At 31.7% G+C, this 18184-nt stretch overlaps 2 protein-coding genes and 1 pseudogene across 3 annotated transcripts; all 3 read right to left on the bottom strand.

The window, feature by feature from the left end:
- Positions 1-2536: 2536 nt before the first annotated feature.
- LOC114387756 (3-ketoacyl-CoA synthase 7-like) lies at positions 2537-4274 on the bottom strand. Its single transcript, XM_028347959.1, has one exon. It carries the CDS (start codon positions 4109-4111, stop codon positions 2732-2734), a length of 1380 nt encoding a protein of 459 aa, XP_028203760.1. The 5' UTR covers positions 4112-4274; the 3' UTR covers positions 2537-2731.
- A 1234-nt stretch (positions 4275-5508) lies between these two features.
- LOC114388072 lies at positions 5509-8859 on the bottom strand (annotated as a pseudogene). Its single transcript, XR_003661450.1, has 6 exons — positions 7846-8859; positions 7500-7616; positions 7296-7400; positions 6820-6885; positions 6691-6755; positions 5509-6605 (listed from the first exon to the last, which is right to left on the bottom strand). The product of XR_003661450.1 is annotated as a cell division control protein 48 homolog C-like (transcript).
- A 3954-nt stretch (positions 8860-12813) lies between these two features.
- On the bottom strand, positions 12814-15380 carry LOC114386501. Its single transcript, XM_028346516.1, has 7 exons — positions 15124-15380; positions 14908-15007; positions 14722-14842; positions 14327-14448; positions 13893-14014; positions 13646-13805; positions 12814-13123 (listed from the first exon to the last, which is right to left on the bottom strand). Exons 1-7 carry the CDS (start codon positions 15248-15250, stop codon positions 13009-13011), a joined length of 867 nt encoding a protein of 288 aa, XP_028202317.1. The 5' UTR covers positions 15251-15380; the 3' UTR covers positions 12814-13008.
- Between the last annotated feature and the right edge of the window lie 2804 nt (positions 15381-18184).

Genomic DNA, 18184 nt, shown 5'->3' with positions numbered 1-18184 from the left:
TGCCATGTCTTATTCTTATTTTCGTCGTTTATCAAATAATTATATTAGTTGTCACTAAGTCACTTTCAAATATAATTAAACCCACTACCCTTTAAAGTTTAAATAAATTCTCTTTTCTTTTCAATAAAGTTAAATTAATGTATAAAATGAAATCTCATGCAATGCAAAGACTAAGGAGTGGCACCAAAGTGATAAGCGCGATCACCAAAGGACAAAAGGCCACCGCAGAACTTGATTCTGATTCTGTTCTGTGGACGCCAACATGCGTCCTTCCTTTTATCGTATTCCTTTTATATTAGGTAAATCTTACCTCTACTGTACCTAACCGGTAAATAAATAATGCACTATGTATAATTCACGTAACATCAAACACTATATGGGCATTTTACAATGTCTTAATTTGATTGGGTACTTTAATTGGATCAATTTTTATACTCCATTTTGATATAAATTATGGTTTCATTAATAACCAGGCGGATGATCAATCTAATTTCTATTATTTAAATAGTATGAATAAACTTCTAAAAATAAAAGTAAAGGTATTTTACAATAGTAACTTAGATTAATATAAAATATCATTATTTTAATTTAATAATTTATGATTTATTACTGATTTTAAAGTATAAAATTTAAAAATATTATATATGATTGGGATGACCCAAAACTAATTTTTAAAACTACAATTGTTGGCTTATTGGGCCATGCCCAATGATCATTTGAAGACAAAATTTAGATAGTTGAAATTTAAGATACCAAGTTTATTTAATATATAGTGTATCTGTAAAAAGTTGTTTACAATAAGATAGGATATATAATATATCTTAGCCGTCGAACAGGCCTTTAGGAAGTAGGGGAGTAACATTGCATTTTACTAGATGAATCTTAGTTGAATGGATGCATTGAAAGTTGTTTTTATTTCAACTTCTAAGAAAACTTATTTATTATAGTTGGTGACCATCCTCATTATAAATAGAGAAAAAATTTAATGGAGAAACGAGGGTGTGTGTAAGAAGAGAAATTGTGAAACAAAGTCTCTTTGTTGAGAGAAAATTGTCTTTGTATGAGAGTGTTATCATTTCTTGTAACCATTAAGTAAAATACTCGGATTTGTTGAGTGATATACTATTTGGAGTTGGTTACATTCTTGTAATCATTTTTATGATAGTGAAATCTGTTGAGACAGTTCCGTAGACATAGGCAAGAGGTGTCGGACCACGTTAAATTCTTGTGTTTGTCATTATTTTTCTTACGATGTAATCTTTGTGTGTGTTCTCGCAATCCTAATCCTCTATGAGTGTGAGTAATTTTGTTTGTGAAAGCATGGATTACCTAACACAAGCTTCATCAGGTGCTTGGTAGTATAACAATTCGAATAATGTTTTTAGAATGACATTTAATTCATGGCTTGTTTTCTTTATTTATTTTTTTTCTTTTCAATAATCACATCCAACCTAAAGAACTTCTAAAACAAAAGATCATGCCATTACAATGCAAAAATCCTAAATTAAACTTTATTACTTTTTGACGGTTTGAATAAACTAGAATAACTGATTTAATTTGTGAACAACTAGGTCGAAAAGTTCTAAGATTTTCAGAAATTCTTGAGCTTGGTTTGAGTTTTTTTTACTCCAAAATTAATCATATTCTTTCGGGGGAGGGTTTCTTTCTCTTGACAGGATTTATTTGCGATGGCTGTGTCACGCTATTTAGATCAGCCTGAAAAGAAGGACTTGCTTCTACACTTACTACAATGGATGACAGGCCAAGGTTACGCTGTTGATTCATCAACAAGGAATTTCATCCTCAAGAATGCACACTTATTTGGTCGTCAGCTCATTGCTGAGGTTTTGTCCAAGCAACAAGTAAAGTTAAAACACAAAAATCTCACTGGTTAAAGCATGCAAAACTCTACAATTGAGGAGATAATGCTAGATGACCTTTCTTGATGCCCCTTAGTCCCTCCCTAGCTCAATGGTACATTGCATCTCTTAATTTTTTTTCCCCTTAAAATTTTTCGATTGTGATAAATAGCCTATCCACATCCAAGTTCTTGTGGTGTGGATTGATGAGTGTATTATAACAGATGTAAATATATCGCGTCGAGTAGTAATTATTTGATCCTTTAATTTTTTAATTTAAGTTCTGGTCAATATAACTTGTCTTGTTTTGCAAATTGTTGCAACCTCGTCGAAATACTTATGGCCGTTAACCATCGTTTCCTAATTTTCCCTCGCATTAACAAGTAGTAAACCTTTTATCCTCCAACCCCACCCAAAAAAAAAATTTTAAAAATGTTAATTGGCAATATCTGGTTGCCGGTGGTATCTCTATCACAAACGGCAATTCATACTTTCCTTGCAAGTATTAAATGTTTCAAATTTTCAAGACATTAAATATTTGTATTTTTTATTTAATAATTTTATATCATTTTATTCTTTAACAGGTACCATAAAGAACACACATTAACAAGATTTACACTTAAAATCAAATAAATAAAGCAGACGTATAATCGGTTGGGGTACCCTTGTACCCTTTATGTAATATAATCTTTATTTTGCTTTTTTTTTTTTTACAAAAAAAACAGATGGTTAAAAGTTTGTAATTTACCTTGCACATTCGTATGGAATTAGCAAGTTATTTTACAGGGGGAAACAGAAAGTGAGTGGTAATATTCAATGACTTTTTTTTTACTGTGGACCTGCTAATGCTTCTTAAACCTACTAGTACAACTTCAACAGTCAAACACAGGTATCTCAACTGGATACAAATGGATTCTATCTGACCATGCATTCCTTACATTAGGATCAATATCAGAGAGGCACTTCCAGACTGCACTGTTACACTTGAATCCACTTCCAAAGGCAATTTGCCAGACCCTGTCTCCTTTCTTTACTCTTCCTTTTGCCTCCAAATAGCAGAGCTCATACCACACAGAAGAAGATGAAGTATTGCCAAATCTGTATAATGCCATCCTTGAGGCTTCACCGTCTTTCTTGTGCAGCTTCAGACTCTCCTCTATGGCATCTACGACTGACTTACCACCAGCATGTATGCAGAAATGCTCAAAAGCCTTCCTGAAATTTGGAACATACATTTCCTTGTTCCCCCTTGCCCACATTTTCCTGGAAATCACTGACCATCCATAGCGCAGCTGCTCGGAATAGGGCAAGACAAGAGGGCCTAAGTCTGTTATATTGGTCCTCAAAGCTGAAGCAGCTACACTTAGAAGTGACCGTGAGAGGGAAACACCCACAATCTCATCTTCATCAGGTTCCTGATAAACAGACTGATATGCTTTGTCATTTGATCCCATGTGGGTTCTCACAAGATGCTCAAGCTTGTACTTGGCCACCGGCTTGTGTTGTTTTTTGTTAGATAGTAAAATGGCTGCTCCCCCCATCCGAAACAATACATTGGCAATAAGCTTGGACTTGGTATTACCTCTGTAGCCATTTGGAGCCACAGCCTCCATGCTAAGAACTAAAGCCAATGAGTTTTTGTGAACTCTCAGCAGATCTTTGGCCAAGTTTATTGACAGCAATCCAGCACTGCAACCCATTCCACTCAGGTTGACACTCTTTACGTTGCTCCGGAATCCGAACTTGTTAATGATCATTGATGTAATGGATGGTGTAGGACAGAATAGGCTACAGTTTGACACAAGGATATCAATGCTTTTAGGATGCACTTTGTGTTTTGAAAGGAGGTCTTTGACAATTCTGAATAGAACCGATTCAACTTCTGCCTGTGCACGCTTCATGGAATCATCCGGAGGGAGCTCATGAACTGATTCTGGCACACAAGCCTCCACGCCAATACCGGATCTTTCCAATACTTTCAATTCAAAGCCTATGAGTTCAGGGTCAAAATTGCACAATTCAAAGTGTTCTACAATATGAGAGTAAGGAAGGCGCAGATTATCAGGAGGCATATAACAAACATAGTCAAGAAGGTAGATACTTGAAGATCTGAAACAGAAGCAAAGTAATATGAGAATTGATGCTATGACTGCTAAGGATTCTGTGGCAGAGATTGAGCCTTCAGATAGGTTATAGAAAGGAAAGTATTTGGATAGAAGAGCTTCCATTGTCATAAGCTTAAACTGAACCATTTGAACTTTGGATTTGATACATTATCAGCTCATTTTGGTGCCAAGTAGGAAAGTTTTTCAAAATGCAACTGCGCTCTCTCTCATGCGTTGTTGTTCTCCCCTTTTCCCTCTAAATAGAGGCATTCCACTAGGAAATGCAACCTAATCCGTTGTTATCACAAAGTTTGTGTGATGAACAAACAACTAAGAAATTTGCAACCTAGTTAATTTACATTACAAAAGAGTCGTGTTAAAAGAATTTATATAAAAAAAAAATTGAGTTTGGTTTGGTATTCTAACCTTAAATTATGTAACTAAAAAGACATTTAAAAAGAATAAAGTGCATTTGACACCTCAAAAATAGTGTATATACACGCAAAAAATAAAGCAATTGAATAAATAAATAATAATTGACTAATTATAATATACATTTCTTTCATATTTTTTTGCCTTATTTTTCTTTTTAGCTCTCTTTTATCTTTTTTCATAACACTCATCACATTTTTACTTTTTCTCTTCATTTTTTCATTTCTATTTTTCTCTTCCCTACGTCTATAGAGTGGACATTTGACTTTTCCAAATTAATTATGAACATTGAAGAGCAATCCGACATTAATACAGCAAACCACCATTTTAATAAGTTCTTGTTGCTCTAACTTTTAGTGAGCCCCACTATTTAAAATCATTTTTAACTACTATCTTCTCTTTTAAAAAAAGTGAGTTAGGGTCAATTGAGTTGTTTATAAAATAATTTTTAGCAATTCATCAGTTACTTGAATGGAATTGAGGTAAGTTAAAACAATGAGAAGTGCAGACGTTGTTATTTTTTTAACCGTACTTCCTACTAGTCAAATTTGAATTCTTTTTGTTGTAAGTAAAACGTAAAATTGATGTCATAACTAATGTTGATTGTAACCGAAGCCTATTAAGGAGAACTTCCCTAGTTAAATAGATTCATGCAACTCAAACTTTTGTTTTTATTTTATTAGTCGGAAATAATGTAGCTCAACTCAAGTGGTGCACAAAGGTAATTTCTGAAGAATAAGATTCCACCAAAAAAAACAAGTTGCTTGTATTTTTTTCAAAATATTACTTAAGTTCTTTAAAATAAAAAACTTAGAGTCCATTCCTAAGTAGAGTTGATTTTGGAAATGTAAATCAAACACATAAAAATATTGTTGCTGCCGAGATTCTGCATTCAGCAGAATTATAACGCAACAGCTGATTACTTGTATCTTTTGAGTAAACTAACGACCCTTATGTAAACTAGTAGTGAAGTGTTGCTTTGTAATTACAACTAACTAGGAGTGGTATTTAAACTGAGTAAAACCGGAAAGCTAAGCGCCACAACACGTTTCCCATATTTTTTATTTCCAAATGGTATATACACAAGGAAAAACGCATTGCAAATTCAACTCTGCATCCAACATGTGCCATCACTATAATTGATATTCTAGTGACTAGTAACACTGTTTTAAAAAAAAAGAAGCAATCTTATGATAGATAAACTGAACCATAAATTATAAACAATCGCCAAAAATTATATCCTGTTGCAGGAAACGTGTACATCTCATACAAAAGCAAATACTTCAGCGGATTGTTTGGTTGGAGAGAAGAGAAAATAATGAAGGAGAAAAAAGAAGAAATATTTAAATTAAAGTAAAAATATAAAGGTGCGAGACCCACACAAAAATTTAAAAATTTCTTTTTCTTTCCTTCTTATTTGATCTCAACCAAACAACCTCCGAATACTTGATGCTAACATAAATGATTTCTTTCCCCCATTGGTATGTTGTCACCTGCTAAAATAAAAAAGCGAATGCCATGCTGCTCATGTTGCTTTAAAGCCCTCTGACAAGTGCTGATAGTACTGCTTTTGCTGCTCCAAAATTCGAAATAAATTTCATTGTAAATTTCTAAAACTAATTTATTCACCACAAGGCATCATATTTCATGTGAAAGAGATATAGCAGAATAAGCCATATCCTGTCTGATACAGACGGAGAGACTATACTCAGTGCTACCTCAAAATGGTGTCTCTTGATTGGACTCTTGATGGTCAATGTATCACAAGTTGTCTCAATTGAGTCCAAATTCTCAACAAGAGCAGCCATTGCTGCTTCATTCATCTGTATAGTCCATAAAATCAGTATCTCTCTCAAACTGACTACCACTTTTTCTATAGTCCAACCTTTGTAGTTGTAGTACTTTGTACCCGCCCAGAATCAAACAACCATACACATACATGCACAACATGCAACAATGGTAAAGGGATGAAACAGACAACATCAATAAAGAGCAGAGACAAACCAATGCAGCAAGATCAGCGCCACTTAGGTTTTCACAAGCTTCCATTTTGGCTATGTCACTCAAATCCACAGAGGCATCAACAGCCTCCTTCCTTGCAAGAGCCTTTAATATCAAAACTCGTTCATCTGGGCTTGGAAGTGGAACATAAAGAAGTTTACCAAACCTACCAGGCCGTAGTAGTACAGCACGATCCATCACCTGAGGCCTGCAAAATGAGAAACTGACTTGAATACAGTGTGATGTGAAGTTAAATAACTAATTAGAGAATACATATGATGAACAAAATGTACCTATTTGTAGCACCAACCACAAAAACATCTCTTCGTTCCTCTGCGCCATCTAACCCAACAAGCAACTGCAATTTCATATAACTGTCATTTTTCCATGTTGTTATCAGCTAAAATGGCTATGTATTTGACCTGGTTCAATAGTCGTTCAATAACCCAACCACCTTCTTTACCACGTTTGGTTGTCAAAGTGTCAATCTGAAAATGGCATAAAAGTAAATTTAACACTCATTGTATTGTAAATACTATACACTGATATAACATTCTAAAACAAATTGAGTGCTAAGAACTTGTTTGAGCCATTCATAGATCAAGGAAATTAGTAACAGTTACCAAAATAGGTCTTGCACATAACTTGTTCACTGACTAAGCACCAAACACACAATGATCACTGCACTAATGTGTGAGAATGAAAGAGATTGATTTACTTAACAATGAAATAAGGAACACAACATAAACAGTAATGGTGGTGCAGGATAGTTCCTTCAAAGAAAAAAAATTTCAGACAATAATATTTTATTTATATAGTTCACAAATTTTAAATCAAATTGCCATGTCATGGTAACATATTCAAGTTAACCAACATTATTAAGAAGAGAACCACAAACCTCAGAAAAAAAAAGTATGCAAGGTGCACATGTCCTTGCACGGCTAAACATTTTACAAACTTGAAGCTCACTTTCTCCAACATATTTATTTAAAAGTTCAGGTCCCTAAAAATCCAACAAAAGCAGTTTAATTGTTTAAAAGTGATTTATTCAAAACAAGACAATACCAAAACTAATGAGAAAAGGGTGGAGTATTAGACTGACCTTAATATGAATAAAATTAGCCCCTGCCTCATTGACAACAGCTTTGGCAATCAGTGTTTTACCACAACCAGGAGGTCCATAAAGCAAAAATCCTGTCTCAAGATTCACCCCAAACTTCTGAAATAAACGAATCCAAGAACGTGATCAGCCTGTGATTTACAACTTACTATATTTTTCTTGAAACGGAAAAGACAAAAATCAATTGATCAACTTTAAGAAATAGAACATGAAACTTATCAAGAGAATTTAAATATATAGCTACCAAATTATTGAATACTGATCAGAGAATTTTCAATACTTACAAAGATAAGGAAGGGCATCTAATTGTAAGGTTGATCTAGAATAGTAACTCTTGAACTTGAGGGAAAAAAATATATATTGATAATTCTGACCAATCACCTGACTTTGTATCAAGAGGATCTGATATATGATAGAAAGGAAGACCAGTCTCATTTGCTATAGCATGAGCAAGTTTAGTCTTCCCACAGCCAGGTGGTCCATGCAACAAAATGCCAGCCATTGGCCTCACTCCCAACTGCCTAGGCAATTGGGGATGGAACAAAGGCACAATCACTTCATTCTTCGGTTCCTCCAAAACCTCCTTCATCCCACCCAAATCCTTAAACCTCGGTCCATCCTTCCCATTCGAAACCGAACCCCAACACGAACCCTTCACTTCTTTCCATTCTTCGTTCACAAGAGTACTAGTTCCTTTACTGCTATTCCCCATTTCCTCATTCACAAGAGTGTCCTTACTGCTATTCCCCACCTCCAATTCAACGTTCTTTTCCTCCGTGGCAACCTTCTTCGGCGTATACGACTTTCGCAGCGTTGTCTTCATCAAATCAAACTCGGGCTCCACCTTCTCCCCGTAAATTGTGTCCTCCGAAGTCGACACGGTTCCCTCTTCATCTTCATCGTCGCACTCCGAAGCAGAGGACGATGAGGAAGATCCCTGCACCTTCCTTCGGACGTGCAACGCTTCCATCCTCTGCAATGTCTCCTCACTCCTATCGATTTTCTTCCGCCGCTTTCGAGACGCGCTTTGAGCCTTTCCTTCGTCGTCGTCATCGTCGTTTTTGCAGTGCTTGGGTGTGCGAGCGTGATTAAGCTTTGCGGTGGAATTAAGAGCTTCCTGAACAAAACGAATTAGGGTTTAGTGCTTGGTTCGGTGGTAATGGGGGTAAGTAGAACGGAGATAGTTGGCATATTCTTCGGCGGTGGAGTATTTGGATTTGCAGGACTCAAGTTGGAGCCGGAGTGTTTCTTGAAGGGACCTACGACCGTTACTTCTTCCCATCTTCCCAAACCCTTTGGTTCTGTTATCTTCTTCTCCTCGTAAACCCTAACCAAAATCCTTGAAATTACTAGTAATTCTCAATTATTTTACTAGATAAGATTTAATCTTTTTTCATTTTGAAAAACTTCTTTTTTAACATAATAATTGTTATAAATACATCTTTTTTGTGTAATTTAATATTTTTAATATTATTCTCAATATTTTCAATTAATTCTAAATGAATCAACACAACATTAGAATATTTATTAAATCTTATCTAGTATCAATAATGTCAAGATAAATTGAATGAATTTGCAGCTTAATTTTTTTAAAAAAAATTAATATAAATTCAATTCTTTAATATTTTTTCTTCTAAATCCTAAAATTCTTAGACATGTTTCATGAAAAAGATAAACAACTCAATCTATTGATATAAAGAAGAAAAAAAAGCAGCAACTCAGTCTCTATTTCTCATTTACTGCTATTTTGTTTCAATAAAAATGTTGAATTGTTGCATCTATTACATTACTCAATTGTCCCCTGTAACCCTTGAAATTTGTTTTGTTACTAAAGACTGACTGGATTTATTTTTTTTTAAACAAGTCCTATCTCGCATGAAACATGTGTATGCCATATGTCAAGTGTATCATACCAACATAGTGTGGCATTTGGGATATTTTGATTCATACCAAAAAAAAATTCCAACTGTACACTCTTCAATTTTAAATATAAATGTTTTGGGTATTGATTTTAAATATAAGTAAATAGTAATTAATTTTATTTTAATCAATAATTTTATCTTTAAAGTACTCTTCATCTAATAATAGTTTTAATTTTAATAAGTCTGTATTTTTAATATCAAATTCTAATAAATGATAATTTAAAAAATAAATTATTTTTTAATTAAAATTAATGTAATTAAATGTTATCAACCAATTTTCTTAATTAACATAAAATAAATTTTGTTCTTATATTTAAAACCAAAGAAAGTATTAAATAATTTGGATTTTCGTATTAAAATCATTAATTGATGAGAGAATGTGTATGCATGTATGCTCGCCAGCAAGCATGTATGCACACATAAGATAAGGGATCTTTGAATATATTGTAACAGGCCACTTTCGATGTCAAATGTTTTCTATTTGATCAACTTATTTATTGTATTGAGACTTTTGAACAATATTTATAGTATGAAACCATATGTTTTTTTTATTTGAATCCTAAAAAAATAAAATTTATACAAGGATGGATTGAAAAATATTTTTATTAATGTTGATTTTTTAAGATTTAATAAATATTTTGATGTTGATGTTGTTGATTTATTTTTAGAATTCAAAATATCGAGAAAAATATTAAGAAATTCAATTAACACTAAAGGAAAGTATAAAAAAATATTTTTTAAATATATACATTGTTTATAGAATATTATTGATAATATTTGTAACAATGGTAACTGTAAAAAGAAGTTTTTAAAAATTATAAATGATTAAACCTTATCAAAGATTATTATTTTCATGAGGAAGATATATGATTGATTTAATAGTTAGGAAATGGTGAAAAGAAAAGGAAGGAGGAATAAATTAAATGTTTTTGTAGGTTAAAAAATAAAGATTTGATTAATATAAAAAACAATTAATATTACATTTAATTTCTTAAAAAATCCTTTTAAGTCCCGAATTCTTATTAATTATGGTAAAATCCTTTTAATTAATAATATTCTACTAAAAACTAGAAAATCAAATCGAACCGAATTATAAAATATTGATTGATTTGATTTGGTTATGATGTTATTCTAAATAAAAATAGAACTATATATATTTTTTAGGTTTGTTTCGGATAATTTTTTGATTAAAAAATTAAATCAAATTGAGTTGGAAATATTCTTAGTTTTCTATGATGAATCAAAAGGTTAAAAAAAAAAAGTGTTAGCCAGCACACTCCAAAGAGTTTTTACTTTTTCCCAATTTTTTTAAACGAAAGTTTTTGTCAATCCTATCTAGCAGAAAAGATGTACATGCCGTAAGTTAGGCACATTACATGCTTAGTTGTTAAAAAACTATTGAACCACATTCATTTAATTTGTAACTGTCAATATTTTTACAATAAAACAATAAGAACCATGATCAAAACAAGATGCATCCTGAGTGAGGATTGTGCAATGACATCGCTTCTTTCATTATAAAATGATAAGCAGTGACATAGTCAGTCACATTCACATACACACTCTCTTGCTTTCGATTATCTCAGATCGGTGGTATACATCTACATCATTTGAAGATGACAAACTAAATTCGCATTGTTCTTTCCTTCCTTGAGTTTCCCTCAACCGGTTTGTCCAATGTCCCTGTTCATTTTAATTTCTAAATGTGATGTAGTTATACATCTTAACTTTTGTGTGGTAGTATATATATAGCTATTTGATTATCCAGTGCTTGCATGGTCAAATCTTGTTTGATACCATGTGAATTAACTAGATCGTGTTTTTTCTTAAAAAAGAAATTGCACATGAAGTATTAAAATCCCTTATTCCCAAATAATTCAAGTTCCGTGGTTAGGTTTTATGATATCTTTGGGAACTTCTTTTTTATTTTATGGATAATAGTGTTTTTTTACATCAAACACTGTGTCTATTTATTAGAAATCAAAGTCTGTACATCAACTAAAATAACAGATTCAATCCGATGGGGATAGTCCTCCACCCAATATCACTTTGAACAAAAAAGCGAAACTACATAACTTATCAGCTACAGTATTATCGGCTCTCTTGGTAAAATTCAACTCAAATCTAGAAAAGAGAGGTCTTTGATCTCTACAATCTTCAATTAAGCTTTGGAAGTAGGTTCTTGGAGTTATCTCATCCTTAAGTTGCCAAGCACTATATATTTAAAGATTATTATCCGTTTCAAAAATGATCATCTTGAAACACATCTGTGGTCCACCTAGTATTTTTTGGTGCATCCATGATATTTTAACTTTTTTTTTGTTCTTTTTAATATTGAACAAAAAGCTAACACGTGTATTAATATTGAGCAATTGTAACAAGGATTAAAGGAAATTATAGTGAGTATTGCAAGTATTTGTAGGATAAAGGAAACGATTGTATTAAAATTTCGATGACACGGGTTAAATAGTTATAATTCAGAAGTTCCTTAGTTGTTACAAACAAGCCACTCAGAATAAAATATATTAATATAAATTGTTGGTCTAAGTGTTATTAAATTTAATTTTTTTAAATAAAGTCTATTTTAAATTTTGTAAATGAAAAAAATATGATTAAAAAGAAAATTTTTACAGAAAGTAAAAAAATTTAAGTGACAGTTTCAAAAGTAATGTTTGATGCATATAACAATATTATTTTTTCATACCACAGAGGCAAACAATTTACGCTGGAAAGTGTATATAATAATTGTTAGAAAACAGCCCTACATGGGTAGGAATTTAATTTAAATGGGATAATAAAAATATAGCTATAAATCACTAAGTGGAAGTACCCAAAAAAAATTACTACTAGTAAGTGGTAAAGACATTGATATACTATGTCATAAATTCACCATCCAAAAAGTGGATGTATTTATAATTTATAATAACATGTTTCAATTGATATAAAAATTATAACATATTTAATTAACAAGTGTTGTTTTTAAATAAAACTTTAAACATTACTAAACAATTAAACATACACTTTAAGATGCACTTAAGTCAAGAATACGTATTTTTGTTATATGCTCAGGCGAACAAAACAATTTAAAGCAGAAAAAAAAATTGAACTTCTGTTGCATGTGTTGAATTGAAATGCACAATAGGTGATTCTTTCATTGTGCATTCTTTTTCTTTTTTCTTTTTGGTCCTTTCTAATATAAACTTCAGGTCAACTTCAATTTCGTGAGATGAGCATTGCAACATACCAGGAATATCCTAAATTCCTAATTAATATCAGTTAGTATGATTTCTCATGACAAGCACTACAAGGGTTTGAACTTTGAAGGCGTGCAGATTATAACCATGCTGAACGAAAAATAGACATTAGACAACACATACAGAATCACAGATCTAAATGGTCCTCTCTATGTGATAAAGATCGGGAACTATACAAAGTTAATTACAGATAATATTATTGTGTGAAAGTTAACTTGCTATGTCTTGTTTTACCTAGTCCACAGTCAAGTGTAACAATATTCCGTAATCCAGGATAAGCCTTTATTATTTTTTGTTCTATGGGAAAGTAACACATCACTGGGGCTCCACAGCCTGCACATTTGTGTAAGAGTAAGAGTAGCTCTCAATGTTGGAGTTGCCCTCTCTGAACTTCGTCCAGGAAACCCTCCACGTTTTAAGCAAACTTTGCCTGCATGCAGATCACAGCAATCAGATGACATCAAGATAGTAGTCAAACTGATGTTGCAATTGTAAATTAGTTTCCGATAAACAACAGAAAATGAAGTAAAGAACTACAAGTTCTCCACTAATGCTACAATGGTGGGTGAATATCTAAGTTAACAAGAAAGTAAAAGTTTAATTTGATCCAAATGCAATAAAAGAACTACAAGAAAGTGTTCATAATCAAAATATATATCACACAGTCAGAGAGACAAACAGAAAAAATCATCAACGACTGGGTTCCTTTTCTTAAAGTTTATTAATGTTTCTTTTCTTTTTCCAAGCTCCATGTACATCCCAATAGACAAGGCTGAGACATTTCAATAGAGCACCTAGGACCTAAGCCTAATGTGAATTCATTGTCCACAAAGTACATCTTGCATTCCCACAATTAGAGAATGTTTTCTTGTACACAGTTCAAATTCAGAAATATTTAAATCCATTGATTATATGCAGTTTTAATGTTGCAGTCTTGCAGACATGCATATACCTCTCAGGTTCAACACTCCTCTTAGCAAGCATGAATGTTAAGAAGACAGGAACCATTGCTGCAACCAGATGCTTAAGTGTGTGACCACTGACAATATGTTGCGCCCATTCATAGATCACATCATCAGTAGCCTCTAGCACCTTAGCTAGAAGATAAGACCCTGGAAATAAATTATTTAAAATCTAAGCATGGCTGGTGTTTATAATGAATATTGAGAGGGAATTATACCCTAATATAAAATCCAAACCTGCAGCCCAGAGCCAATATGTTGAATGTGTGTACATTGGAGGCAACAAAATAGCCATTAGAGGAATGACAATGCATGGCACAAATTGGACTAGAGCATATGGACGCAGGTCATCAAAGAATCTGGGGGCAAATGGAAGACAAGAGCAATTATTTCAATAGTTTACAGTTCAGGTAACTAACTCAACTGAATGGTTGTGTACTCAACAATTAACCTCAAATGGAAATCACATAAAGGAATAATAACATTGAAAATGACTAATCTAACTTTTGGCAATCTGAACTATTCCATGATTCTGTTATCCCTCACAGTGAATCATGTAACTATATATGGTAAATATATTTGCAGAATTCACAAGTAGTTCTTTGTTATTATCCATAAAAAATGGAATTCCGTTGAAGAAAAATGCAAAACGAAAGAAACAGTGGGCTTGCCTCCAATACACAATGCTTATTATACCCGCCAAAACTAGAGGTATAATAGAAACCGTTCCCTTCCTCTCATCAATCCGCTCAATGATGAATATTGCCATGATTGATGTAAAAGCGACGGTCATCTGCAGCGAATAATCAGTTTTGGAAACTAAAATGAGGCTGAAAAAAAGGGGGAAAAGGGAAACGATTTGTACAAGGGTCTTGCTAAAAGGATAAAGTATTTAATATGAAAATCAGAGGAGAACATAAAATAAAAAAAATCATGAACAGCGTAATTTTATGTAAACCAATAAAAATCTTTCTCCTTTTATTTTCTTAACCAATGGTCTTGGGGCATTGGAAGGGCATTGGTTAGCATTTGCCTTATAATAAAATTGAAGTTAGCTTGAACTCACGGGCAAGCGATCCCACACAAGGCGAGCATCGTCTGGCTTGAGATGATAGTATGAAGATCCAACTGCAACTGCAGCCACGCCAACATAGAAGCATGTCCAGCCCCATAGTTCACCTTGCAAGCTTTATATTAACAAAAAATAAATAAAAAATAGGATCATGGTTTTTGCAAGCAGTGAGTACAGTACCTGAGCCTAAAGTAATTTCCATGATGACAGAGTACAAGTCCAACGAGGCCAATAACCAGAAAAGGGAAATTGGATATCACGTTAAGTGCATTGGGAATACCTGAAAATTAAGAATAAATAAATCTTCATCCTCAAAAATTATTTAGGTAAGCCAATTGAAAAGAAATGAAAGAAAGGGTAAATAAGCATAGAAGTGCATAGAAGAGTAATAATAACCGAGGAAGGTGCGGTGGTCGGCGAAATCATGGTATTCTTGTGACTGGGGAATGGCTGGGGTGACGATCATGAGTAGGAGGAAGCAAACAAGTGCTACTAGCCATGCGTAAATGCTGCGTTTTCTCATCTTTTGGGCACGGAAAGTCTTGGAGGCGATGGCGGTTTAGTTATGAAGCTGTGCAGTGGGTGTTGTGTTCAATATTCCCCCCGACCCCCTTCTCATTTTCATTTTCACTCTTCCTCTCTTTCCCTTTGCGTTTCTTTTACTCTTTCTGAATTTATATATATAATAAAAAAGGAGTACTAAATTGCACCTTAGGTGGTATAATTTTCAATTTTTAATTGGCAAAATTATAAAATTGGTTCCCACTTTATCTCCAGCTACAGATTTGATCTTCCTATAATTTAATTTACAAATTTGATATCCCAATTTATAAAGGGATTTATAAAACTAGGAAACCAAATGTGCGAATTAAATTATAAGGGGACCAAAATCAAAATTAGAGTAAAACTGGGGGACCAAAAGTACAATTTTACCTAAAAAAATGAAGCTTTTACAGGGAACCAGATGTTGATACGTGGCATTGACATGAGACAGTCACACGTGATATTGACACGTGGTAGTCAATGTCTAAGGTTAACGATCAATGTCCAAATCGGGCTTCCACGATCAATTTTGCAGGGAATTATAAAACTGAGAGACTAAATTTGTGAATTAAATTATAGAGGGACCAAATCCGAAATTAGAGATAAACTAGGGGACCAAAAAAATACAATTTTGCCTTTTTAATTATACAATTTTAGTCTATTAGTTTTGTAAAATTTGTAATTTTACTGAGAATGTCATCACATTAAGCAAATAACGTGACAATTAATATTTAATTCATAATAGTATTTAGATTAAATTATATTTTTTCATCAATAATATCTAATTATGATTTTGATCCCATTTTTAATTACACTTATCCTCCCCTTATTGATAAGAAATTTAAACTCATGACTTTTTATAATAATAATTGGGAAAAAATGAGTTTTTTTTAGTAACCACTATAATTAGGTCTTTTGATTTTTTGATATGATCTCAAATATATTTATAAATTTTGATCCTTTAAAATGATTATAAAATTAATTCTTGATTTAAAATTTAATTATATTTAAAATTTATCGTCCCTTCTTACTGATATGTTATGTGAGAATCATAAATTAATGATCTTTCCTACCAACTACATGTATGGATAAAGTTACACTCATTAAGTAGACAATTATATCTTTATTTAAACAAAACTCTTATAATTAATTTTTTTTTGTAAAAATATGAGTGAGATATTTTCACATTTCGAAAACCAACAATTTAATATTTTTAACTCTAAAATCCATGGATCGTATGATGAATTAAATGAAATCATGTGTCGTAGAAATGCAACTCATTACCATCAAAGTGACTTAACACATAGACACTACATGAAAACTCTAAATGAGCGTAATCACAATCACATGTTACAATGCAAGGGTAAATTCACAAATACACACATAAATATAGTTTAAGACTAAATTAATAACAAATATCTAAAATTTATCATCTTTAAAACATCTTATATGAAATCATGTGTTGGCAACATTCAATTAACTCGAGAGAACATCACATGTACCACCATGCAATTATAGAAGTGGTCGGATGTAATGAAATACAAGATGCACTCCATGAAAATTTTCCTGTCTAAGTGATCAAAATGGATCCGAAAGCGGCTAGCCTTTTCAACCATTTGGGAAAGTCCGTAATTAAATACTTGCCAACTTGTACAACTACACCTATGCAACTAAACATATATGCTCGTCAAATCACCACCTTAGGATAATCCTGTCACAACACATTCAACTTATCAGCACATCATAGGATATATATCCACACATGACATTTTAGCCTCATCTTGCAACCACTAAGAACTAAAAGTCTCAATCGTAGACTCCCTTGTCCATATATACATATATCAACAACCCATCAATGCATTTTCAGTAATTAATTATAAATGTTTTAAAATACTTAAAATTTCAAATTCTGAAGATATTCTAAGAACATTTTGTTCAATGAATCCTAAATTCACCAATGCAATAAGCACTCCAAGTCCCGTCTGTATATTATTAACGATGCTAATTTAAAATGAATGAAAGGATAAATTTAAATTAGTTTTAAAAGATAAAGAATTACCACAATTTTTTTAAAGATAAAGGATCCAAATGGGAAAAAAAAGATAAAAGACTAAAAATGACATATAGTCGAAATATAAAAATAAAAAATTGAGTTAAAAAAATAATTTTTTATATTTGACCTTTACTTTGAAATGGCTTGAAATTAAATCACATCTTTATTTATCATCCAATCATCTAATGTCATCCGGCTTATATCATTACTTTGGACAATTCATTTAATCAAATTTAATAAATATTATTTAATTAGTTTTGTATTCATCAAGTAAAATATTATATAATCAATTATAATTAAATATTATATCTAATAAGTTGATATAGTAATTATCTTTTATCCAACATTAGAATAAATGTATATTTTATTGAAATTTGAATAAGTATATCTAATAAAATTTTTGAAATACATATTTATTTTATCTTTATTTTGTTTTTCTTTATAATAAAGAAGTTAGTAAGAAAAATATTATGCATTTGATATAAAAATTTAAATATTTACTTTCTATTTGTTAGTTCATAAAATCATTTAAATATAACTAAGATAATTAGGACAAGTATATCTATATACTTTTAATTATCATTTTTAGAAATATTTAGTATCGCATTAAATATAATTACATTAAAATTGTGTAAAAATATTAATTACATATTAATTATATTAAATATAATTATATTAGTTTTTTTAATCAGATATACTTGTTCTAAAGTTGGATAAAACATAATTACAAGATTAATATATTAGATATAATTAAATAAATTTAAAATTTATTAGATAATATTTAATTATCATTGATTCTATTAAAATTGATTAAATGAATTATAGAATATAAAACACCTGCACAATACATATTTAAATAAT

This window comes from Glycine soja, chromosome 15 (assembly GCF_004193775.1).
Source record: "Glycine soja cultivar W05 chromosome 15, ASM419377v2, whole genome shotgun sequence".
Lineage (NCBI taxonomy): Eukaryota > Viridiplantae > Streptophyta > Magnoliopsida > Fabales > Fabaceae > Glycine > Glycine soja.
Note: the sequence above shows the minus strand (reverse complement) of the source record. Positions and strands in the feature narration are given on the sequence as shown.